Here is a 25,745-nt window from a genome sequence, read left to right on the forward strand (position 1 = left end):
CTTCAAAGTCCTCAAACTGCTTTGTCCTCTCATTCACATCCTGATGACTCAGCATCAGGAACTACTGTGGGTTCAGTATCTTGCTCAAGGACACTTTGGCATCACTCAAAGGATTAATAAAGCATCTGTCTACTTTGTCTATTCATCTAATCTACCAACCTGTTTTTTAAATTATTTTTTTATTAAATGTGCCTTCATCTGTATGGTAATACTCAGAGAAACAAAGAACAGTAGGAAATTGCTTTGCTTACCCGTATGTACCTTTCTTGATGAGAATGGCCACAGATGATGAAAATAGGTCCTGATTCAAAAGTCATTCATCAACTTGCATAGCTTTATATTGTATCGTAGGTTTTCAATTTTCTGTTATTTGCTTAAATTCTTTACCCCCGGAAGATTGATTAGTGGCCAAAAGTGCCAGCCTTTGTCCAAGTAAACATCTACCACAATTAAGTAGGCGTATTGAAGTGGTTTATTCCTTCCATTTATTTTGGTTTAATCTGAACACCAGAGTCAAACTTGGGTGTGGAGTGATACTATTGTACCACTATCAAACTCATGACTCAGTGGTCTCGTCGTGGTACAAATGTGATTTTGCTCATAACCTGTAACTGTTCAGACTTTTTGCGTTAATACTTCCTGATGATTTGGATGAACAGAACAGAAGCAAAAAGATGTAAAACAAATTAAGGTCAGACATAACCTTTTCCAAGAAAATCTGGCGGTTTTCTGACTAAGAATGGAGTGAGTTTTATCTTGTGGCCTTTTTGTTGTGGTCGTAGTAAAAACAAACAGTATTACTGCACACTTTGTATCCCTTAGTAATATTGGACAACAAAATATAATGTGCCATAAACAAAGGAGCAGAGTTTTGTGATAGTGTCCAGTCTCTGTCCATCAAGTGACAGCTACCAGATAAGTCTTGCAATGATGTAATGGTAGTAGCAGAGAATCTTTGATCATGTTGCAGGGTGCCAACTTCCAGCCAGTGATTCTCTCCTTTGCTCTTTTGAAGCAAGTGTGTAGAACGCATTTTACATGCCCCATTTTATGTTCATTTTATTTTGTGGTTAATACTTTTGGTTTATATTTACCGATAATTGTAATTTGCTATCCTTCATTAGCTTTCTATAGAGACTCTTTGAAACCCTTATCTAGAACTGTTTAAAATGATACGAGCTCTGGTTCTTTAACTTAAATGCTGCTCTCTGTAACAATTTGGCCCAATTATTTTTTTTTTTTACAATAGCCTTTTTTTGGCCATTTGTTCTAATTAGTAGATTAACACCTTAGCTGTTCACAATTGGTTCTTCTGCAAGCCTCTGGCCACTAGTTTTCAGACTACATCCAGGTTCAAATTTCCCACACTCTGTTTCGGGTGTGATGTCATGTGCTCATTGTGTATGTGAAGAAGGGTGTGTGCAGTTTTGTTTTTCGTCAACAGGTGGCAGTAGTGAATCAATTGCATTTTCTGTGTTCAGTAGCTTTATATCTAAGGTGAGAAAACTCACAGGGAACATCAAAATTAGCTCAGAGATGCAAGATGAAAGCTGAATTGATCATATAGAGAGGGAAGTATGCTGTAGGTTTTTTCTTTAGGTTGTCTTAAATGTAAGACCAAAACAAAAAATAACCTGCCTGCATTGTCAGAGCCAAGATACTATCACAATGTGCACACACTTAGTGACCCAAAAACGCAATCACCATCTTTCTAGCACCCACCAAATAATTGTATGTGTTGAGTACCTGAATCAGGCCACCTCTGCTGTGCGGTTAGGAGCGAATGGGACCTAGGGGTGCCGCTTATGCTCATTCCCTTCCCCAGCACATTACTTATACCGGTTAAATGAAATGAACGCAGTCCTTCGGCCAATTTTCTAACTGCTTGTCTAAGGCTGCCTCAGCCTTCCGTTTTCACAAGATCGTGTTGTAGCTCCAAGCTATATTTTCATTTTTAGGGAGGATCATGTCATGACGGGCTATGGCATAACCAGTCTGTCTACAAATGTACAACACATCCCAAAAAGAAAAGAAAAAACCCTTATCCTGCTTTTATCTTTTAAGTTAATTCTGGCTGTTATGCCCAGCCATATACTGTATCTGCTCTCCGTCTTCTCACTAAGTGCCTGCTTTTGCTGATCTCAAACAGGCACGTTACGTTAATGTACTCTGTGGATTGGATGCACGCATGCTACTGTAAATGTGCAGAGTCTGGGGCCCAAACTCAATCCTAGCCACCAGAACACAACAAAACAAGGCCAAGCTCCATGGCTCCAGTCCCAAAGTCTCCCAGTGCACAGCTACTGCTGACCTCTGCATATTTTATGGGGTCGTAGTCATTCAGTGAGTTGTCATGGCTCATTAGGGGCTTTAGTGATGAACTTGCACAGTAGAGTCGCTCACTGATTTATGAATGTGAACAGATAGAATAGACATAAGAATGGGTTGGCCAAGGGGTCACAGATAAACACATTATTATAGAAATCCATAGAAACATTTGTTGGAACATACAAGCATAAAGTAGCTAAGGTAGCACGTGATCCAAACTAAATTAAAATAATATCATTACTGACCACCACAGAATATTAATCTTTTTGGGCTGTGCCATATTTCGCATCATAAAACAAATGATAAACATGGGTAATTATAAATTTGTGTGTGTCATCCAATGAATAAGGTGATTTAAAAAAGAAAAATCCCAAGGCTTTCCCTCCCTGTACGTAGTAGGCCCACACCACATGTTCGCTCACAGGGAACCATCATAACTGGCAAAAGGAAGTTCCCATGGTGATGGGGTCATTTGCGAGCTATAAATAAGTTGACCGCTGCGTGTTTACTGGTCAAAGAGCAGGTGAGGACGCCAGCATAGTGGGAATCTTTCCCAGCCACATTGAGTATTTACAGTATACAGTATTTACAGCACTGTATTCTAAATTAAAGTATTTCTAGGGAGCTGTAAACAGAGAAAACTAATTTTTCAGTGCTTACGGCCTGTTGAAGATTCTATAATAGACCAATTTCTGTCCATACAGTATTTAGCCAACCCGATGACAGCAGGCATGCAGGATTATACTTATTCAGCTCATGAATAAGTGAAGACCAATCCTTATGCACCCCCCTTGCCAGACGTGTGGCACAACACTTGCAGCTGCTCCTTGATGGCCTCCGGTCATGTACTCATCTAGACACTCTTTCATCTCTCCTCCTTTTTCAACCCTCCCCTGCTTTGTCCTTATTGTTGTTGTGAGTGGAGAAGTGTTAAGCGAGATAGATAGGTGCATGTCTCATGTCTGGACAATCATGTCAGATTTAAAAAAAAAAAATTGTAATGGTGTACAAATAGGCTTTATGTCACACATACATTGATTCCACTGCTATTGTTGAGTATCAAGCTATAAACAACACTTGTTAGAAATTAATATCAATGTAAATGATGATCCTTGTAAGTGTCTTGTGTCTCTAAGCGGTTTGAAAGGTTTGGTAAAACTCTGTGGTGCTCGGGACTTCATTCATTCATCACTCTGACCTTTTCTCTGTGAGGTCAGTGGAAGGGCTGCATAACCTGCTCAATAATTAAAGAGATTTTTAGCACAAATGTGAATGCTCTCAGTGTTCGCAAAGTACTCTTTCAGAGGTGTTGAGCGATGACTCTTGAGATGGTAAATGAGAGTTGTTTTGAATCCTCAAGCTGTAAAGAACACTGTCCATATTCAAAGTTGTGTGAGTAATCTGATAGAGGTGACAAGTAGATGAATAATGTAATTATGTGGTCATCATCCAACTTGCCCCAATCGTTTTAGGAATGCTCAGGTCTTATGTGTCTCTCAATTTAACGTTTGCACCTGATGGCTAATTCTTTTTTCTTTTTTTTCTTTCAGCTTGAGAGACGGAGAAGAAATGGGATATGATTAGGAGGTGGGAGTCTTCGGCTTAACAAAGAACATAGATGGTAAGTCAGACTGTTAATATAATTGCAACATAAGACTACAGTACTATCATTGTTAAATAATCTCTTACGCAACTGGCATCTGCAGCATTTGTTTAGCACCGTTCTGAGCTGCAATTTTAATGAACTTCTGCATACTTATATTTCCACAATGATTTATTTAAGGATGGATGACACAAAAAAACAAGTTTACATGGAGTCGCTGTGGTGGTCTTAGCATATCACTCAGTGTAATGTGGCTTGTTGATGTGTTTCAATCTGTCAGGTTCGACCAAGCATACATTACTCAATAGCATAACTTTAGTTTGCACTCGTCATTGGAGTTATTGGAAGAAAAAAAATTGTGGCGGGCGGACGGAAGTGTGCATAATTAAGTTTTTCCCTCCGTCGCTATAATTTTGTCCCTGTACTCTGTTCCCAACAGATCCCCACCTAAATAAGCAATGGCATTTTTGCATAAAACTTAAACACAACAAAAAAAATTGTGTAATCCTGCTGCTTTTCCCTCCTCAGAATATCTGCCATGATACATGGGAAGGCTCAGAACTCCACCTTACTCTTGTTTTTCATCGTCATCATCGTAGCCCTAGTCCATGGTCACACTTACCCAAGTTTTTCCCGTGATGACACAGAATTCCAGCACCTGGTGCTCCATCCGGACCCATCCATAGGGAAAGTTTATGTGGGGGCCAGAGACCACCTGTTTCAACTTGATGGATTAGATGGACTTCGTTTGGAACAAGAGGAAAGGACAGGTCCTGTGAGGGACAGCAAAGACTGCATCCCTCCTGTCACAGAGTCCAACTGTCCCCAGGCCCGGAGAACCAGTAACCACAACAAATTACTGCTAGTGGATCCAAAAGGATTGGAATTGATCACCTGTGGCAGTGTTTACCAAGGTACCTGCCAAAAACGGAGCCTGACGTCAATCAGTGAGGTTCTTTTCTCCACCGAGAGGCCAATGGACACTCAGTATGTGGCAGCTAATGATCCGTTGGTTTCAACCGTGGGGCTTGTGGTGGGGCTTCGGGGTGAGGAAAAGTCTGTGATGTATGTGGGTAGGGGCTACACCGCCAGCCAGCCACCAATTTCCACCCGGCATCTTTCATCAGAGCCTATTTTTTCCTACGAAGAGACGGCTAAGCTCGCCGTAGCAGGCCGTCTGTCGGAGTATGATCACCATTTTGTAGCCACATTCACAAGACGAACATATGTGTACTTCTTGTTTTACCGCCGAGACATAAAGTCGTCCTCAAGGGAATATCAGACCTATGCAGCCAGAGTTTGCCTTGATGACACCTCTTACTATTCCTATGTGGAAGTTCCTCTTGTTTGTCGATCACCATCCTCTCCTTCCAGAGTTTACAACCTGCTCCAAGCAGCCCAGGTAAATTTATAATTTCTCTTTGAAAGGTGTTGCTTTAGAAAAACATATTTGTAGCTTCTGTCTTCAGTTTAAGATACCACTGCTATGACACTTAATTGTTTGAATTTTCTTGTATTTTGACCTTATCTAACAGGTGGGTCAAGGTGCAGACAGAGAGGGTGAGGACTTGTTGGGAGTCTTCTCCACCCGTGTTAGCTCCACTAACCAAAATCCCTTGGATGGCTCAGCTCTGTGCATCTTCCCTTTGGATGCACTTGACAGACGCATTGACTCCATAAGAGACCTGTGTTACACCCAAGACGGGATGTTGGAAGATGGAAGAGAGGTGGCCTACATAGAGTATGAGGTCAAGTCTAGCTGTGCCAACTTGCTCCGGGTATGCACGCAGTAAATAGAAATAGCATACAATAGACATGTTTCGTGTCTGTAATCCTGCTTCATTGAAGAATTGCACTTTAAACTGTTTTTTATGTTCTTCTAACAGCTTGTACACTGGCTTATAACTTAATACAAGCCATCACCATAAATCATTTCCTGCTGTTTACCTGAAGTACAAGTAGATTGACTCAATTGGTTTCAGTTGTCAGCGGAAGGGTAAACATGGTATAAGTCCAGCCAAGCAACAAAGCGTACCAGCATTACAGGGTTTAGGCTGCATCATGATATGCACAATGAAGTGAAGTGAATTTTAGTCAAGTCTTGTAATTAGGCCACAAGACTAAAGCCTAGCCCCAGAAGTAGCTTTGGCCAGCTGCAACCGTCTAGTTCAGCCCCTGTGCTATCCACATATGCTTACATCTTGGCAGCCCTCAGAATCATTGAATGGGATCAATAGAGATCAGTATAACGAGGCAGCTTGAAATCAGCTGTGCAGAAATGTAATGAGGTCTAGCAAGGAGGAACAAGGTCACCAACGAAAGGACAACATAAAAGGGATGTTAGAAACATGGCCACAGAAATAACTGAAGAATTGTAGTTGGGATCAATGAAAAACAGTTTTATTAAAGTCCTCAATTGTCTGTATATTTTGTAGAACACCCTTCAAGCGTATCCCTGTGGATCTGATCACACCCCAAGTCCAATGGCAAGCAGAGTACCTGTAGTAGCCAAGGCTGTGTGGCAAACATTTTCTTCCCACCTCACTGCTGTGGCTGTCAGTGTGAGGTACGACCACAGTATTGCTTTCCTGGGAGACTCCAAAGGGACACTTCACAAGGTAGCTCATCACATTCACTCAGTACTTACCTACCTACAGTTTGTGTGCACCATTGGGTCCTTAAACTGTTTTTTATGTGGTAAAATAATTATTTCCAAGATGTTTCTACTAAATATTTAAAATGGCTATTTGAAACCTTGTATTTGGAAGTTGGATAAACAACTTTAAAATACTTTGAAGATTCCAATCATTCCATGCTTCAAAGTACTCCAACATACACAGACAGAGCATAGCTCCATATCCTGTGTCCAATCCATTTGGTTTTTATTATGTGCACTTTATTATGTGATTGTTGGCCACTTGGAAGTAATGCATTTTTATGCTAAAACTGTAAGTTAGAAATATATTTTTCTTTGTTTTGGAAATACAGAAATATTATTCCAAGAGTTTAATTCGTAGCTGCCAACTCAGCAGCTGAGTATCACCACCTATAGATCACTATTCATCCATCTGATAAGGATTCAAAACTGATGTAGTTAATGAATAATGACAGGTTGAATTTATAAAAATCTGCAAGAGTACTTCTAAACCACCAAGCACTATAAAGCAACTTTCACTGCCATTATGTGTTGAGTGCATCCTCATAATGGTATTCTGCTCACAGTGATCACGCGGCCTCCGGATGGAGAGAGGCAAAAAAAAAAAAATCTCCTAATCTTATAAACATGAGGTAATATGAGAGTTTGAAGGCCGGGGAATCACTTGAAACCAGAGGTGTCTTCCTGAGCATGTATTGGATTTTTTCAGTGTGCTAATCACATTCATAGCCACTTCGGCTGTGATACTGCACAAGTTTAATTGGGTTTAGGTTTCATATGCATGTTACAGAAGATGTTTCTTTTGTTGTACTTTATCTTAAATTTACTCTATTTTATCTTACTTAAAATTTTAAACCTTAACACTTAAAAATGTTTAAGTACATTGCTGCCAATCATATTGCGGTTGCACTGTCAACCTGAAGTCCACTTTTTTTCCCCCTATGGGCCTGATTTACAAAACATTTGCATTTGTTAAAATGGGCACAAGCTGATCTACGACCCGAGCGTAACTGTTGTGTCAAACACGCTACATTGCTATGGATTTCATTTTGTGAGTTTTAGAAAGAATATATACAAATTGATTGACTTTATGATTTATCAAACCTGAGATTAATTTTGCAGCCTTATTTTGAATCTTTAAATAGTGTCTCTGAATAAGACATGTACAAACACGCGTGGAAAGCATTGCCAATTTAACGGAGGAAAAGTAAGAAGTGGCGGCAAGAATTTTTCCACCCACGTAAAAAAAATGTTTGTCCTATCAACACAAAGTATCATCCCATATGGCCTATTCCGCAATGGAGTATTTGAGCTTCTGAATGATCCGACCCAGGCTGACGTGGTGCCAGTCACAAGAAGGGGTCATGCCATATCGCCCACAGGAAAAAAAAAATCCTTTCAACTGTGCATTTTCGTATATCTGGGTTATTGAAACAGATAATTGTTGATAATTGGTGTTGGCCTCTCCCAGAGCAGTTTTCTGGGTGTGCTGTCCCAAATTTTAAATGCACTGTTACGCAGAATGGGCACATACTTGTACATTGAATAGCCACACACTCAGGGCGAGTTAACTCTAAACATGGCTTTTTTGCACTTGCTGTCTTCCCCAAAATTGTCAAAGTGATCGATTTAGTTTTCAGTAACTTAGTAATATATTACACATATAAGCCGCACCCGATTGTAAGCCGCAGGTGTTTTAATGTTACCACACAGGGTTCCGGCTACTTTTTTTCCATTAGAAGGGCGCAAATTGTTTCGCTCTCACTCTGTCTCTCCTACTGTATTTGGGCTCACTTGGTTTGTTTTGCTCTGGCTGACGCTCTTGCGCTTCCTTCATAGTGTACCCCATTGTGATCTGATGGATAAGTAGCACATTTGTATTAGCCGCAGGGTCGAATGCAAGTGAAAAAAGTAGCGGCTTGTAGTCCAGAAATGACTGTAATATTTTTAGAATACGTTTTTTGCCTCTTCCACTAGCACTTCCAGTTCTATCACTCCAAACTTCCTTTTGCACTTGCAGCGATCTCCCCAAATTTCCATGGTGAAAACCATCAGTAAATTTTTTGGGGTGGAGAGCTCAGTAATGTTCATTCAGTAATCTTACCGATTCAACATATCATTGCTCTCTTTTTTTAAATTGTTTTTGTGTGTATGTGTGTGTGTGCGCGCGTGTGTGTGCGTGCGTGTGAGTTTGTGCTAATTAATTCACCTGAAACATTAAAAACCCCATACCCTTCACCTATAATACTTCAGAATCCCGCTAGAGTCGTGAAGTCAAAGAGAAAAAAGAAAAGTGAAATCCTGCACTGACCAGACACCAACTACTACCCTCAGGGTTACAAACCAGAATCTTTCACCAAACCCAGAAACATCTAAATTCCCCAAAATTAGGGAGACCCCAAGAGACAACAGGAAAGACTGAAGAAAGGAAGGAAGGAAGGATAGATGAAGCAGAGTAAGATCCACGGACATCAGCCTCCACCGATTCAGCGAGCAGAGGAAGAAGCAGATTGTGTTTGAATTTCGGTAGATGCTGGTGTGGTGGATCTGGCATGGATGAAAACCTCCACCAAAGAAGGAATCCGTCGACCCCAGCCAGGACACGGCAAGCACAACCCCCCCAGGGCCCCACAGGCTGCGGCAGCGCCAGGGCACAACCTCCGTGCCCCGTGGCGGCCAACAGCCGGAGAGTAAACCTAGGAGCCCAGAGCGCCCCCCAGCCCGACATGGCTTGCGCCCCAAGCCCAACGCAGCAAAACGGGGCACGGCAGCCACACCAGGCCCCCAAACCCTAACCCTGTTACTGAGTTTGCCAGCTTGCCGACTGGCGAACTCTACCCCTACACCGTGGATGTGACCCCTCCCAGTGTATATACAAGTGTGTGTGGTGCATTAAAATTTCACACCCGCTTTTTGGGATCTTAAGAAATCAGGCCCTGTGTATACTTGTACTTTCAAAACTGTGATGCAAAGCAACCAATAAATACATCCCTTGAATGTTTGTCAATGCAATGCAAAAATACAATCTTGTACCTCCATAATTTATGTGACTAATAATTGATGTTATAATTACTGCTGTTCGATCAATCTACTGTGTGCATTTCATGAAATATCTTCTATCCTCTGATGGTCTCTCTCAGGTGTATCTGGGCCAAGATAGCCAAGTGGAGGTGTATGCCAATGTGACTATCCAGCCCAAATCCCCCATTAACCGTGACCTCTTACTGGACCAGAAAGGCGCACACATCTACATCATGACCAAAGCTTCTGTAAGTTGTGTCAGAGGATAGTTACACTTTCATGGATAAAACTGATTATTTAGCAAGTCTGTTTTCACGTCTTTCCTCATACCTTAATCAAGGAGGTATGGGTACCATTCTACAGTTTTTAGTTTGTGAACCTGATATTTTTTTGTCATGATGAGAAGGTATTCTTCTCTGTTGTTCTTTAATCATTATTATAATGACTGAAATTGGTCAAATTGTATCCATTTGGGGTGAAAGTTTGCTTTGTGATCTATTGAACTGGGCGACATAGGCATACACAATTTGCATTTCTTTTACTTCGCCATGTAGTGTAAATCCAGCTCAATTTTCATCTGTACCTGGTCCAGATTTGGCTGCAAGCCCATTTTATATGCATTTTATTCCATTCAGAGGAAGCTCCGGATGTGGATGAAATTTGATTCCATTTCAGGTATTAACATTTTAGCAGCTTATTGGTTTCGCAGGTGTTAAAATCTTGGCTCTCTCTGAGTGCTCTGTTTGAAATACTTTAACAGCTGTAGCCTTTCCAGTGTGGTGGCCTGTCCATTCAACCACTCACCCAGATGCCTCCATGCACGAGACTGAACATGGTCCATCGTTCGTCACCAGATAATTGATTGTTTGTCACAATTGTCCACACTTTGATTCTTCCTCAAGCTGCGTCTCCCATAGAAAAAAAATGGCATAAAGGATTAAAAGGCAAAGAGCATAATAGCAAATTGAGAGCAGCTGGCAGTCGAGGCCAAAGGGCACTCACCTTCTGTGTTGGATATAAAAGTCAGCGGGAGGTGTGGGGGTCAGACATAACAATAGTATTGATCAGAGAAGGTGGCTTCTTTTGTGAAGGCACACTCCCTATACAGTGTCTGTGTGGGAAGCTATGCGATGCTGATGTATGGGAAACTGATATTCGTGAGTTGGTTTATCTGACGGGATTACTCCAACTATTTATGCTTTTTAAAGTTTTTTTTTTTTTTTTTACAGCCACAGCTTTTTGCTATACTACACACACATCATGTACTTAATAAACGTCCTGAACAGTAGCTTTTGGGTTTTCACATATTGAAAGCATGTGTAAAAGTTAGTAAACACAAAGTTGTTCTTAAAGTCCGTATCCCACTGATGGGCAAACTTGCAGCGCTAACAAATATCACATCAGGGATCGTTCAAGGTCGCAGCGTTTCCTAAACATTCTCTAAACGGCCTTAATTGTTCTCTAAACTGTTTTAATGGACGTTCTTCTCGCAAGGAAATTTTGAACATGAACATGAAGGCTGTGCAGAGAACGTTTAGGAAACGCTGTGACCCTGAACGAACCCTGCGGTGAAATCAACATTTGTTAGCGTCACAAACATTCATCCCCTAATGGGATACCGACTTCACTTTTGAACACCTTTTACCTTGAAAATTGTGTTGGCTTTTTCAGTGATTTAGACCGCCAAACTTTCTTTTTGAAAGGGTTCACTCTATAAATTTTCAGATCCTTATTGAATGTACCGTAACCGGAATACACCTTGGTTAAAACAATTTTTTTTTAAATAATCTTCAGGTAGAGAAGCGTCCTGTGGCAGAATGTGGAGATCACCTGGATTGCCAGTCTTGTCTGTCGGCCAATGACCCATACTGTGGCTGGTGTGTCCTGGACGGGCGGTGAGTCTGTGTGCTAGTTTGTTTGTGGCAAACTGAGCCACACTTTAATTAAATTATTTTCTCATGTAATTTCCTTGCTTTTGACTCTTACAACTCACATTGGTACTTCAGGTGTGGCCAACGCTGGGAGTGCCGGCGAGGGTCAGTCAAGGGTCAGTGGTTGTGGAGTTTCAACCACACACAGCAGTGCCTCAGCATCCAGCATCTCAGCCTGTACAACATCAGCCGCGGGGAGAAAACAAATGTAATTTGGGGGGAGAGGAAGTAACATCTTCTAATGGTAGCCCTAAATATAACTAGAAAATAGCCAACCTTAGTCTTATGTGAATGTGTTTTTTTTTTTGTCCTTAATGCTCCACCAGGTGTCATCTAATCTTTAAACAATTGCTCGTTGGGATGTAATAATTAATACATTTTATTTATTTATTTTATTTTTTGGGAGGGAATAAAAATTTAAGTGAAGCTACTGTTGAAACTGAAATTATTGTTACTACTGTAGTAAGTGTATTTAAGAGTTGTAGCTGTCATTTGGCTTTTCCCATCTGATGCACATAAATGAAAAGGAAAAAGAAGAATACCGAATCATAGAAGAAGACTCGATGTTAGACACACGTTAAGATGCTATAAAACATGATGGAAGGCAGCACAGGTCATGGCAATATTTTTTCCATCTACAAAGAGGACTAGACTACAAATGGCAACCTAATCCAATATATCTACCGTGTGCAGGGAATGCGGGAAAGACATCGTAGACCACTCTAACCATAGTCGTTCAATATTGCAATAATATTGATAACCATGATCATTCATCAATAGTAATTTACATTTCATCTCTAAATGTTGATTTTCAATTTTTGATTCATTTAAAAAAAAAAAAAAAGACCTTTAATCATAACTACTTCACAAATTCCTTATTTTTTTGGGCCATACAACTAGACAATGTAATCTCAGTGTTTTCAAGGTTGATTTACAGTAATATAGCTTTAAAAAAAAAGTTTTTTTAATGATTATTATTTTTCTTTCCCACAGATAACAGTGTCAGTCGAAGGACTCCCTAGTTTGGGAGAAGGAGAGGCTTACTCATGCTTCTTTCATGATACAAAAACTCATGCCTTGTTCACAAACGGTGGTGTTGTATGCCCCACTCCTGATGCCAGTAATCTACCCCCCATTGGTCATGGAGACGGTGAGCCTCAGGTTTTGGCCACTTGTATGTGGCTATATTTTAGAAGCACACCCCCCTCCCTTCACCCCCATAACATCAGGTTACAAAAATTACAGTTCAAAAGGAAGTCTTGAAAATCCTGTTTAAAAACAAAACAAAAACAATGGCTATGTGCAGTGATTTTTTTTCTCCCCAAACGCAGCTACCTTTGAGCATTATCTCACCATATTTTTCCAACTTACATACGCACATACAAATATAGCTGCCATGATTAAAATACACTTTATTTAGTTAGTATAGGAATCTAATCAATGTCGTCATTGTCATCCAGAATTCGTGATGGTGATCCTCTCCCTACGTTTTCTCAACGTAACGGTAGCAGAGACGGAATTTACCTTGTACGACTGTAGCCTTGTGCAGAAGCTCTCTGAACGGAGGCCGTGAGTATACGCATCCTCACGTGTGCACACACACACACACACACACACACACACTGCACTTTTTTTTGGTTTACATTTCTAGTGGAGACATCTCATTGACATAATGCATTTCCTAGCCCCTTACCCTAACCCCAACCATCACAAACGATTGCCTAACCCTAAATCTTAGCCTCACCCCAACCAAAATCCAATTCGAACATAAACTCTAAAACTTAGTCTTGAGCCTCAAGAGGTCCACCAAAATGTCTCCACAAGGACAAGAGTATGGGCCCCATAATAGCAAAGACAAAAACACACACACACATACACACACAACACTGCATGTGTCACCAGAAGATAATTACATCCGATACATCATGTGCTGTCTTGCCTGAGTGAGACTATTTTATTCAGCCAGCAAGCACAATGACATATTCATGAGACGACACTTTCAATGATACATTTGTTTTTGTAGTTCAGTGTTAGGAGTACCATTTTCCTCTTTGGATCTTTATTCGTGATACACTTATGAACTGTTAAAAGTCATATGTTGTCATAGATATGTTGATATGCTATTTCACCTTAGCATATTGTGTGTAAAAATGTTTTTGTTTTGTTTTTTAACCAGATGCCAAGGGTGTGTGAGTAGTCGCTGGGGGTGTAACTGGTGTATTCATGAGCATGTCTGCACGCACAGACACACCTGCAGCCGAGGAGTCACCATCTACAATCAAAATGTGAGTGAAGATTTTTGGCAAGGCTCTGTCTCGTATCACCGGCTTGCATCTTGCCATGTATGTACGTTTGTTTGTGTGCCTTGTCTTATTTGCTCCACCTATGTACATTTTCCATTTCCAGTCTTGTTTTGTTATCATTTTGGATTCTTCAGTCTTCTTGTTTATCCTAATTTTGTCCTCCCCTGCCTTTTTTTCTTGCCCTTTCCTGCTTGTTCGTTTGCGCTTCTCCATCAACAAGTTCAAACCGCCAACACCCACCATTCCACCACCCACCAGAAAGCAGACCACTTTAACTGTGACGACTGCTGCAACAACAACAACAACAACAACAGCAGTGACAGCAACGCAGCTGCCACCCTCCATGACTCCTGCTACGACCACTGCAGCTGCCACCCCTGCAACAACCCCACCCACTCTTAACAGCGAGTCCACTTTACGCCATGCCACGGACACCACACCCCACTTCATCGGGACCTTCAGCCAGGCCACCAGTTTGCACTCAGATGCCAGCACCACAGACAGCCTTATCTTTGACATGCTCACAACTCCTAAAGAAAATCTGGCCACAACTAGACATATATCAGAGGACGAGACTGTTGATTGGCTGATGGAAAGTGGAGGGAACGCTGGCAACACATCTCACACATTACCTAGCAGCACAATTGTGCCCATAGACACTGAAGTGGGCCTTGTAGAACCCTCCAGTGAGGCAGCAGGCTCTTCCTCTGCTATAAGCTCAAGCACATCTGGTGAAGTTGCTACTTTGCCAGAACTTGCTGGCAGTGACTCCACTGAGGAAATCCCAGTAGTAAGCTCTGATAAAAGTGACACTTCAACATGGGAGTGGGCGAGGCCTGAGGGTGGGGTAGATGGGGATAAAGTCCCCTTTTTTCTGACAGGCACAAACGAAAACGTCACCTTTACACAATCACCTGACATGGGGTTTGAGCCCAACTCTGAGTCTGATGAAAATTATCAGGCAGATCCCTCTGTTTCTTACTTTATGGTGAGTTCACAAGCTGTGTAGACACATTTCACCCCGGTTGATTAGATCGTATTAAGGCAGGCAAAGTCTCATTGGAAATCAAAAGAACAAGAAATACTGTGAACAAATTCTTAAGGATAGTCAGATTTAGGTGAAACGTCAGGGTGAATGTAAAATCCACTATAAAAACCTTTAGTCTGACCTTCTCTAAACATTTAAATGCACATGTCAAGCTGTCCAAATGTTTCAATACATTTGACTTAACTTGCAGTTCTCTAATAACAAATGTAATGGCAACATTTAAAACAGGTGTTATTTGATGTTTTTAAGGAAGTCAACTTATTTGCCTTTGTTTGACTCTTCCAGTCTCTCTGTGTCCATAACTTGCTGATGACATCGTGAGCTCTTAACTTCTGTGACCACTTTGCTCTGAGAACATCCACAGCGGCGAGATACCATTGATCAATTGTTAGATGTAGTCTTAGTCTCATGACGTCAAAATGGTGAGCACATCCAATATAATTAAATACCCATTCTAACTGAAGCAGGGCATTTATTGGTTCATTCATGGACCAAATGTGTTGGGAATTTTGTGGTACAGCTCCATAAGAGAGGCCAGCAAGTTCTGGAAAAATAGTTGGTTGAATGTGCATTTAAAAGTTTCATAAAGGTCAAATGAATTTCACCTGTAAAGGTTACTTACAGCCAGGACATTGGTCATCCTAAAATGTTGCCTGAAAGTCAAGTATCTCAAACTTTTGTTAGTAGTCCATTTTAGTTATTACATCACTGAAAACTGACCTTTTCGGTGCAGTCTGGCCAAAACTCCCATCTCAGTATCGTCATCGATAGCCTCACAATATACGAAGCAATTAACACAAACATGCGTGTACTGTATTCCTTTACCATGTGCTTGACAACCTGCATTTTTAAAAGGACAAATTTATTTATTTTCCTTAAATTTCATTCCATATTTGATTTTCTTGAATTTAAAATTGAGTCCATGTGTTTCCAGGACTGTCCTTGCGTGGAGAAAGTTCAAGATTCCTCCCTCCTTCCTGTCAATGTGGAAAGGAAGATTACACTGGTTGGACAGCACCTCAACCTGTTTCAGGTTAGCTTAACCTTACAAGTTTTTTTGTTTTGCAAAAGCAGGTTGTTTGAATTATATTCTTTCTGTTTGTCATTGATATGTACCTCTCAAAGTTTTGAATAAAAAATACATTGTTTACATATAGGATGAAAATCTGGACTACGAGTGTGTGCTGGACGTTGACAATCGGTCAGTGGTGGTCGAAGCGTCTGTTGAACCGGATGCCAGACAGCCTTCCATCTTTTTGATAACCTGTAAACCTCATCAGGTCAGAATATTTATTTTCCAAAGGCCATCATGTTCATTATTTGTTTGAAGCGTTTTCAGTTTTATACACTATATACATGAAACCTAAATTTTGCACGGATACATTTTTGAATTGACCCTTTCTCTTTTTACGGCTTGTTAAGCTACATTTATAAAGATCCAATTAGCTAATTGTTAGAATGATGTGTTTCAGTAGTCAAAACAGGACTCAGTCGTACACCAATAAAACATTTTGTTTTGAAAAATCAGTCATTTGCACTTCCTTATCAATATACTATAGTGTTTGCATAAATGATACCCTTTATCAGCCTTAACCAGACAGACGATATTAGTGCCTTGCACCTGACTTTGCATAACATTAGTTGATAAGCCCAATAACATATATATTGTTTTACCACTTATTTTTCAGTTTGCTTATTCTGCTTTGATGGAGGAATATCCAGCCATGGTCAACGTGAGAAGGAAAGATAACTTTCTCATTGACAGCGCCGATGACCTTTTTGGTGGGGGGCTAATTCCTTATGTGTCACAAGTAATCAAGCACGTGGGCAACCCTCCACGCAGAATGTCCAGTGTGTTAACCTCACTGATCTCCCCCTCTCTCTGCTGCTACAGTGACTCTGTATAACTGTTCCGTGGGGAGATCCGACTGTAGTCGATGTCGTACGGCAGACCCCAAGTATGCTTGCGTCTGGTGCGGGGGTCCTGCGAGCTCCCACTGTGTTTACCGCGGGTCCTGTACCAATGACGTCAAACACACCTGTCCTGCACCTGTCATTCATTTTGTAAGTTTTTATATCCTCTTTGGAATTTTTAGGGGTAGTTTGAAGAAAAATAATACGAGTAATAATACCAACATCAACAATTTTTTCAATACGTAATTATTGTTCATATGTCATATATATAAATATGTGTTTGTTTGAAGTGTTGCTGCTGATATGTTTCCACTCAAAGATGTACATTGTTACCTCATTTACATGAATCATCTTTAAGGTTTTACTGACTGTGTTGATGTCTGAAATTTGCACCATGTTTATTTTTTATTGATTTATTGATTATTATATCAGTACTGGTTAGTTATTTTTGAGGCATTTGATCTCATTTGTGACACATTTTTTTCTATAGTAAACTGATTTACAGCATTGTTCAAAGGAAGGGATTGTACTGTAGAGTTAGTGAAGAAAAGCCAGCGGGTGCAAGGTCGTGCAGATACGTTTTTTATTTATTTATTTATTTAGGTTTTTACATTTTATAAGTATATATGAACTGGTAGCCCTTCTCATTAATCAATACCCAAGAAGTAGTTCGAAGTTTCAAAAAGGTTTGTGACCCCCATTGTAGAATGGGTGACCCAAAATCTGCCTGAAAAAGCAGTTCCCATTACTCATTTATCAGTTTTTGTTCACGCTGTTTTTCTTTTATGCCATTGAATTATCTTCAATCTTATGTTATGGTCTTTAAACTTTTCGACTTAAAAATCAAAGTGAAATACAGAAAAGATGGCCAAGTGTACATTATTGGAGCACCCATTCTACAGCAGCGGTCACCAAACAATTTGGAACTGCTTCATGAGAAAGGCTGCCAGTTCACGCACACTTCTATAATTTGCCCACTGAGAGACAGTGAACACTAAGATGCAAAATAGGAAACAGTCATCCATCAACTTCACCATTCACCTAGAATCATAAACTCATGTCCTATCAATATTAGCACCTCTCTTCCGGATATCTTTCTTGACATGTTATATTGAGCTACTATATTATATTGACAAGGTTGCTTTGACTGTGTGTGAAATATGATCTTCTGTAAATCAGAAAGCTATCAAATGAGTGTTTTGTCTTGTGTTTCAGTTAGATCCCGTGTCTGGCCCTGTAGAAGGAGGAACCTTGGTGACTATTTCAGGCTCCAATCTTGGCCAGAGGGCTGAGGACATCCACAACTCTGTCACGCTTGCTGAGGTTCCCTGCAATGTCATCCATAGCAGATATGAGATTTCCTCAAGGTGAGTAATGTATGCCAAAAGTGAAATGGCATATGCAAGGTTGTTTATTACACATGTGTCATGTAGGATCGTGTGTGAAACTACAATCAGCCATGGAGAGAAGAGTGGACAGGCCTCCGTTAAAGTAAGGGGCGGAGGACTTGGAGTGTCTGCTCAGACTTTCAGGTTTCAGGTAAATACAAAATATTTATTCAAATGTGCTTAAAATATTTTTCTAACAACGCGTTTGTTACTACTTAAAAATATTTTGTATTTATGCAATTCTTTTTTTTTTTTTACGAGGTGTCAAAATTATAGCTCGTGAGCAACCTGCTTTCAATCAAGCAGCTCGTCCCTCCTTAGTTGCATTCACAGGAAAAGGACGCCGGCCTCTAATTAATTAGCACAAAGTCATAAGCAAATTGAAGGCTGTAGGCTGTGAAACAACCCTCCAGTGTTTCCTCCGCTGCCCCCATTTATCTTGACAATAAATCACCACATGGCCGCCTGCTAGTGGATTATTGAAGCATACATTTTTATTCTCTTTGTGCATTCTGCTCATGCTTTATTTTTGTTTCTCATTGCTAGGATCCCATACTGAGCGGTCTCTCCCCCCAGAGAGGGCCTAAAGCAGGGGGCTCGTCTGTCACCATCAAAGGTCGCAACCTTAAGACGGGCCACCCAAGTGATGTCAGCGTTCTCATCGGAGGAATACCATGTATGGTGTACGTGTCGGACCATCATTATTGATGTAGTACCTTTTTTTAAATTTTGATGTATACAGCTCACGGTTATACTAAAATGTCAGCTGTCTTTGCTCAGGGTAAGCATTGAGGAGAATCAGATCTGCTGTCTGACCAGAGGCAGTAACAGAACAGGCGAACATGGAATCATGGTGCGATTTGGAGGAGCAGAACGCCACCTACAGGGCATTGTGTATCACTACACGTCCAACCCCAACATTTCGTGGGCTGCACCATCCAAAAGCTTTCTCAGGTGCTTCTCAGTTGATGGAAAATATATTCAGAATTGTTCTGAATGTTTTTTATGTTTGTTGTTTTTTTAATTTATTTTTATGTATGCAGCATTTTGCTCTGTAAAATATGTACAGTACTTAAAAAGATCTAAACAGAATGAAATTCAATTTATAATTTACACTTAAATTCTTGCCATGGTCAAATGTTTTGCCATCACATTTTGAATGAGACATGTAAGTCATGTTTTTATTTTCTACTGAGATACCAAATTTCTCTAGAATTTCTGTTAAAACTCTATAATGCTCACCCTTCCTCTTCATTACTCAAACAGAAGCAGTAAGTTAGTGAAACCTACGATTAAACACGAAAAATATTTGGCCAAAAATAAATTAATCTGTATTTATAAAATCAGATTTTTTGGGTTTATTTACATGAACAATAATATCAATATTATTATCCCTTTCATTAAATCCTGTCATCATATCAAAGGAATGTGATACAAGAATGCTCCATCACAAGTTTTCATGATTTTCTCAGCTTTTATTTAGCTGAAGTTAGACATTGAACACTTTTCAAGTTTAAATGTTAGGATGTTGAGCCATCATAACATAATAAAAAATCAACATCAGAAGAAACGTCTCTGAACTTTGCTGGTATATGCAACTGAGATCAAATTAGATGACAAAGTACATAAGATTATCTATCAAGCATTTGCTTTTTCCTTGCAGCGGAGGCAGAATCATCAGAGTCTCCGGTCAAAACCTGGATGTGGTTCAAGACCCAAAAATTCGGGTCACCCTCAGCCCGCCTGATTCTCTTCCTCCCAGGAGGAGGCGGAACACAGCTCGATTGAAAGAAGGACAGGGTCAGCAGATGCCACTCAAGCGACGGCGAAGGATCATCCCAGAGGCGGACTGCTCTCAGGGTGCACTTTGCCATGTCAAACAGGTTTGCAAAGTAGCAAAAATATTATTTTCTTTTTTTCTCCTACAAATGAATATTTATTGTATTTTCTTCATTCTGCCCACCCCCCACTCCAGTATGAGTCTCGCTGTACAGTGAACAGCTCCTCCCTCATCTTGTGCCCGACGCCGGCTGTGGGTTTGGATGCCAGGAGAGCGAGGGTCAAAGTTCATTTCCTGTTGGACAGTCTTCATTTTGACTTTAACACTGTGGGCGGTGAAGCGTTCAGCTATGAACCCAACCCAAAGCTGTACATGCTGAACCGCAATAACCCCGACAAGCCTTACCACCACAAACCTGGCAGCATCATCTCTGTTGAGGTGTGCAGTGATGGACATGATTTACAAACCGATTTTCTCCCACATTCCTAAAAAGAGTGCATGTTAAGTTTGCTGAAGACCCTAAATTGTCTAAAGTGTGAATGTGAGTTTGGATGTTTGTTGTTTTTGTCTGTATGTGCCACGCAAATGGCTGGCAACAAGTCCTTGGTGTACCCTGCCTTTCGAAGCGAGCTAGGATAGACTCTAGCACATTCATGATTCATTTGTTATTATCATTTTCATGTATCATTTTGTTTTTAATTACATTTACAGTGGAAATTTTGGTTTATCTTAAATTCACACGTCTACCCCTGCTGTCCCCAAAACTAATATTTGTAAACAAACGTATGATGTTCGGCTTAAGTATTATGCAGAAGTGCACCAGGTATCCCCTTTTAAAACTGTAATCATTGCAAAAGTGTAAAAATAAGGTTGAATCTTTTTTTATTTAGCAGATTATTAATTTTTCACAATAATTTTTTCTTAGGGAGAGAATCTGGACCTGGCCATCTACAAACATGAGGTCCAGGCCCGGATCGGGGACGGCGTATGTTCAGTGAAGACCCTGACACATAACCATTTGTACTGTGAACCACCAGCCAAGCAGCCATCAGTACGCACCAACCAGAAAAAGGAGGTTATGGACAGTCTGCCTGAGTTCACCGTGAGTAAACACAACTCTTTACGTCCAGACTCACCCCAGATCTGTAATAGATCTTGAAGAATACGAATCAAACAGCAGCATTGTGGAATTATTATCATTCGTAAGCAGCACATGATGTTTCGAATGATAATCTTACTTGCCGACACATATGGATGCACTAACACTAGAGATTCCATACCAGCTTAGGTTAGTGTGCCATACTGTGTTTTTTTTTTTGTAGCACTTTACTTACTGGCCCAATGTGAATGGGTAAGACTCATTATTTTATCTGTCCTTGTGTTTTCCAGGTGAAAATGGGCAACATGAACTTCTCCTTAGGTAGGGTTCAGTATGACAGCAATGCCCTATCCATATTCCCTCTGGAAGCCCAAGTGGGAGTCGGAGTGGGAGCCTCAATAGTGGTTCTCATTGTGCTCATTATAGTCCTCATTTACAGGTAATAATTAAGTCAAATATGGCTTATTGCGTGTGTTATAAGATATCAATGCAATATCTGCAGGTTGCACATTGAACACCTTGGAACTATTTTGTAGCCCAGCCTTTGTGTCATTATTATTTGTTGATTGCCAGGAAGAAGAGCAAACAGGCTATGAGGGACTATAAAAAGGTCCAGATCCAGTTGGAGAATCTGGAGACCAGTGTGCGAGACCGTTGCAAGAAGGAGTTCACAGGTATGCATTTTTACAATCTGCTGTTGTTTCAAAATGTCAATTTTTCATTTACTCCCATCAGACCTGATGACCGAGATGATGGACATGTCCAGTGATTTGATGGGCTCGGGTATTCCCTTCCTGGAATATAAGGCGTATGCAGAGCGCATTTTCTTCCCAGGCCACCAGGAGTCGCCACTGAGGCAAGATTTGGATGTCCCGGAAAGCCGAAGGCAGACTGTGGAACAAGGGCTTGTTCAGCTGTCTAATCTGCTCAATAGTAAACTGTTTCTCACCAAGGTCAGCAAAGTATTTGTACTAAGTTACTTGCCACCTTTTGTATACATTGTATGCTTGCATTTTTCTGTGTGTTTATTATGTTTATAATGTGTGCTTTCATAACTGAAAATGTGCTATAATAGGTTTAAATTAAAGGAGAGGATGAGGGGTAAAACTTTTATTTTATTTTAATGGGTCCTCTATATTGTGACTTTTCACCAGTTGCGGGTGGTTTTGAAATGTAGTCATTGCAGACGCTCACTACGTCTTTGTCTTGCTCTTGCAGTTTATTCACACACTGGAGGCCCAGCAGACATTTTCCCCAAGGGACCGGGCTTATGTGGCCTCTCTGCTGACTGTCGCCCTTCACGGTAAATTGGAGTACTTCACAGACATCCTGAAGACTCTACTTAATGACCTGGTGGAACAGTATGTGGCGAAAAACCCAAAGCTGATGCTTAGGAGGTCAGAAGGGCAGCACAGTTGTCAATTTGTTTATTAATAAGGGGTTTTATAATAATTATTATTCTGCAGATTTTTTTCATACCTGCGTGTACTTTATTTTTTTCTTTTCCTAGAACTGAATCTGTGGTTGAGAAGCTCTTGACAAACTGGATGTCCATTTGCCTCTTTAACTTCCTGCGGGTATGTAGCATGTTGACTGTGTATTAGATGCTTCAAATAAAACATGAGTTTGCTTCTACTTTTGATCACACAGAATACAGCTTAATAATATTGACTGCCATGCTCACTGGATGGTTACTCATCGCTATAAGTTGGGAATTTAATTTCCATTCAGTACAATCACTGAACAAGTGTTGAATGAAATTCTGTTGCGTTCTGACATTGTTGACCCCCCATAATCATTTCTGGCTAGGAATCAGCAGGGGAGTCATTCTACATGCTGTTCCGGGCAATAAAGCACCAGGTGGACAAGGGACCCGTGGATGCTGTCACAGGAAAAGCCAAGTACACTTTGAATGATAACCGGCTGCTGCGAGAGGACGTGGAGTACCGCAGCTTGGTCAGAGCACACACTTGAAGTATAATTACTGTACATTGGTCCCTTGCAATGGGGGAATGTTATGTTCCAATCTGATGAAGAATTGAAATTGATTGAAGCTAAATTCACGTCATATACATGGGTCTGTTTTGATATTTGTTGCAGCGTTTTCGTCAACATTTGAAATATCTTTCATTCTCCCTCAGTAATGCTCACACTTCTTTTCTATCAATGCAGACCCTAAATGTTGTGATGCCATCTGCTGCTGCCATTGGAGGAACTTCTACTCAGACGATGCCCGCCAAGGTCCTGGACTGTGACACCATCACCCAAGTCAAAGAGAAACTTTTAGACCAAACTTGGAAGGGGACATCCGTCTCTCGGAGGCCACATGCTGACTCCTTACACCTTGGTAAGTCTTGTGTGCGCCGTTAGCCTAACAGCATAGTTGTCCTACGTTCGATCTGGATGTTTTCGGAAAACAAGAAAAAACAAAAATTTTCGTGGGCACTAGGCTCTTTGTTGTTGTTTTTTTATGAAATCTTTCTTGTAGGATAGAAATATGTTTCTTACCTTTTGTCAATACATTTGTAGTTTTGATATCAGTGTTATCTTCAATGAAAGTCACTAAGAATGAACTGAACACATTAGAGCACCTTATCGCTTGTATCATTACCATAGACCTCCGATGTTATGAAAACTGACCAAATAAATCTAGCATTGACATTATCTTCTCTAATCTTTGCCAACTGTTGGCCTGTGAAGCCTTTTGAGGCACTTTTGTGATTTGACATGACTTGATTAGAAATATGCCCACAACCCTGGTAAGGATGAACAGTTCAGACAATGGATGGATGGATAGAAAGATGTTGTTGCTGTTAAAGAATAGTTCATCTGTGATAACATTGCTTCCATAGCACCTTTTATAAAAATAAAAAATAAAAAGTGCAGCTGAAATTGGTGAGTGGAACATCATTTAAGAAAAAAAATTAAACTCAAATATATAATGGTATATATTTATATGTTTTTTTTCCCTTTTCATTTTTAAGCTATGAAGAATTTTCCTTATGAGTACTGAGGACATTTCTGGATCACAACATTTTTCAGTTGAATGTTTTTTTTTTTTTTCATTTTACGTAATTGAATAATACCAATGTAAAATAACTTGTTAACAATAAGTTAAACTCCCCAATGTTAAAGGTTGTGATACCGTACGTAGGTTGTACAATTTTTGCCAATGTGCTCCATAAGGCCTCTGAAGGAGGTACAATATTCTTAATCAGCCTTTCCTGGAATAAATAAATAAATCACTACATAAATGAACAAAATTGTCTCCAAAGGGATTTCTCACCTTCAGGATGCTATTATGCTTGTACCCTTTTTATAATTTACAAAAGACACATGAGTGTAGAGTCCCTTGATGGGTGCAAATTGTTATCATAAGAACAGCCTATTATAATGTGATAATTATTTTCCATTCAGAGTGGCGCTCGGGTGTGGCAGGTCACCTAATCCTATCAGATGAGGACCTGACATCAGTTGTGCAGGGTCTGTGGAAACGCCTCAATACATTGCAACACTACAAGGTCAGTCTCAGTCACACAAACATACTGTAAATGCAAATCAGCCCAACATGAGCCGACTGAATACAACTGGGCAAAACTACTGGAAATAAGAGTTATAAATAAACATGACGATGTTGTTTTTAGCTTTTCTTTGTTGATGCTGTGCGCTGAAAATAGTATGCCTTTCCCTCTGCGGTGGTGCAGGTCCCTGATGGAGCCACTGTCGCCCTCATCCCCAGAAGCACTAAAAATCACCTCCATGACAGCCATGATTACATGCCGGGAGAGAGTGAGTTTGTTTCCATACAGAAATTGTATACAAACACACACACTTATTAAAGAAGGCAGCGGTTAAGAAAATAAAATGAAGTAAAAAGCCACACGAGGGCGCTGTTTGACTGCATAAGTAATTTATGTTAAATACTGTAGAGATTCTGCATTGTTGCAGGATTAAATTGGCAATTTTTGGATACCTTGTGACTTAAAACCCGTGAGTAAACTGTTAAGCATAAGGTTATAAATAATTGCCATTACTTTTTGTAAATCACTGTAGTTGCTTATGTCATTAATGCTAATTGAATGCAACGCTCACACCCATGTTATCTATGTGAGTCATACCTTAACATTTTGTGTTTAATACTATTTCTGTCTCTTTTTTTTCCTCACCTCTAATCAGAGACTCCTATGCTGGATGATGGTGAGGAAGGAGGCGTTAAGTTGTGGCATTTGGTGAAAGCCAGCGAGGAGTCGGAGCTGCCTAAGCACAGAAGGGGCAGCGTGAGGGAGAAGGGCGGTGAGCGAGCCAAGGCCATCCCCGAAATTTACCTCACGCGACTTCTCTCCATGAAGGTAACTGAGTGAAACCTCACAAATGAAGAGCACCCCAGCGTTCATTATTAACTCGTTCACTCCCATTGACGGCTATTGACGTCAAACATTAATTTTTCAAATGCTATTTCTATTAGTTTAACATTTTTTTCCACTTTTGTTAACAAGAGTATGAAAACCTAGAAAACATTTTTTATTGTACATTTAGAACAGATATCACATTTATGATTAATCGTGAGTTAACTATTGAAGTCATGCGATTAATTACAATTAAAAATTACGAGCGTCGGGCAATTAAAATCGTAATTAATTGCATGACTTGAGTTAACTCATGATTAATCAAAAA

General features: G+C 40.3%; 1 protein-coding gene across 1 annotated transcript in view; it reads left to right on the top strand.

Annotated features, from left to right (window-relative positions):
* LOC147178620 (plexin-B1-like) overlaps positions 1-25,745 on the top strand; it is a 54,072-nt gene that overhangs the window by 22,652 nt on the left and 5,675 nt on the right. Inside the window, exons 2-33 of the mRNA XM_086068342.1 lie at positions 3,879-3,949; positions 4,460-5,333; positions 5,467-5,709; positions 6,367-6,549; positions 9,728-9,856; positions 11,403-11,503; positions 11,615-11,747; positions 12,533-12,689; positions 13,000-13,108; positions 13,716-13,824; positions 14,063-14,830; positions 15,825-15,923; positions 16,048-16,170; positions 16,579-16,672; positions 16,785-16,954; positions 18,020-18,171; positions 18,238-18,343; positions 18,739-18,875; positions 18,973-19,146; positions 19,856-20,075; positions 20,168-20,410; positions 20,898-21,074; positions 21,362-21,510; positions 21,645-21,745; positions 21,807-22,024; positions 22,290-22,468; positions 22,582-22,648; positions 22,881-23,027; positions 23,244-23,418; positions 24,489-24,592; positions 24,776-24,860; positions 25,248-25,420. Coding sequence (XP_085924468.1) covers positions 4,470-5,333; positions 5,467-5,709; positions 6,367-6,549; positions 9,728-9,856; positions 11,403-11,503; positions 11,615-11,747; positions 12,533-12,689; positions 13,000-13,108; positions 13,716-13,824; positions 14,063-14,830; positions 15,825-15,923; positions 16,048-16,170; positions 16,579-16,672; positions 16,785-16,954; positions 18,020-18,171; positions 18,238-18,343; positions 18,739-18,875; positions 18,973-19,146; positions 19,856-20,075; positions 20,168-20,410; positions 20,898-21,074; positions 21,362-21,510; positions 21,645-21,745; positions 21,807-22,024; positions 22,290-22,468; positions 22,582-22,648; positions 22,881-23,027; positions 23,244-23,418; positions 24,489-24,592; positions 24,776-24,860; positions 25,248-25,420 — 5,889 coding nt within the window. The 5' untranslated portion in view covers positions 3,879-3,949; positions 4,460-4,469. The remainder of the gene's footprint in view (positions 1-3,878; positions 3,950-4,459; positions 5,334-5,466; positions 5,710-6,366; positions 6,550-9,727; positions 9,857-11,402; positions 11,504-11,614; positions 11,748-12,532; positions 12,690-12,999; positions 13,109-13,715; positions 13,825-14,062; positions 14,831-15,824; positions 15,924-16,047; positions 16,171-16,578; positions 16,673-16,784; positions 16,955-18,019; positions 18,172-18,237; positions 18,344-18,738; positions 18,876-18,972; positions 19,147-19,855; positions 20,076-20,167; positions 20,411-20,897; positions 21,075-21,361; positions 21,511-21,644; positions 21,746-21,806; positions 22,025-22,289; positions 22,469-22,581; positions 22,649-22,880; positions 23,028-23,243; positions 23,419-24,488; positions 24,593-24,775; positions 24,861-25,247; positions 25,421-25,745) is intronic.

This window comes from Leptonotus elevatus, chromosome 2 (genome assembly GCF_054856555.1).
Source record: "Leptonotus elevatus isolate MCC_2025b chromosome 2, RoL_Lele_1.0, whole genome shotgun sequence".
In the NCBI taxonomy this organism is placed as follows: domain Eukaryota; kingdom Metazoa; phylum Chordata; class Actinopteri; order Syngnathiformes; family Syngnathidae; genus Leptonotus; species Leptonotus elevatus.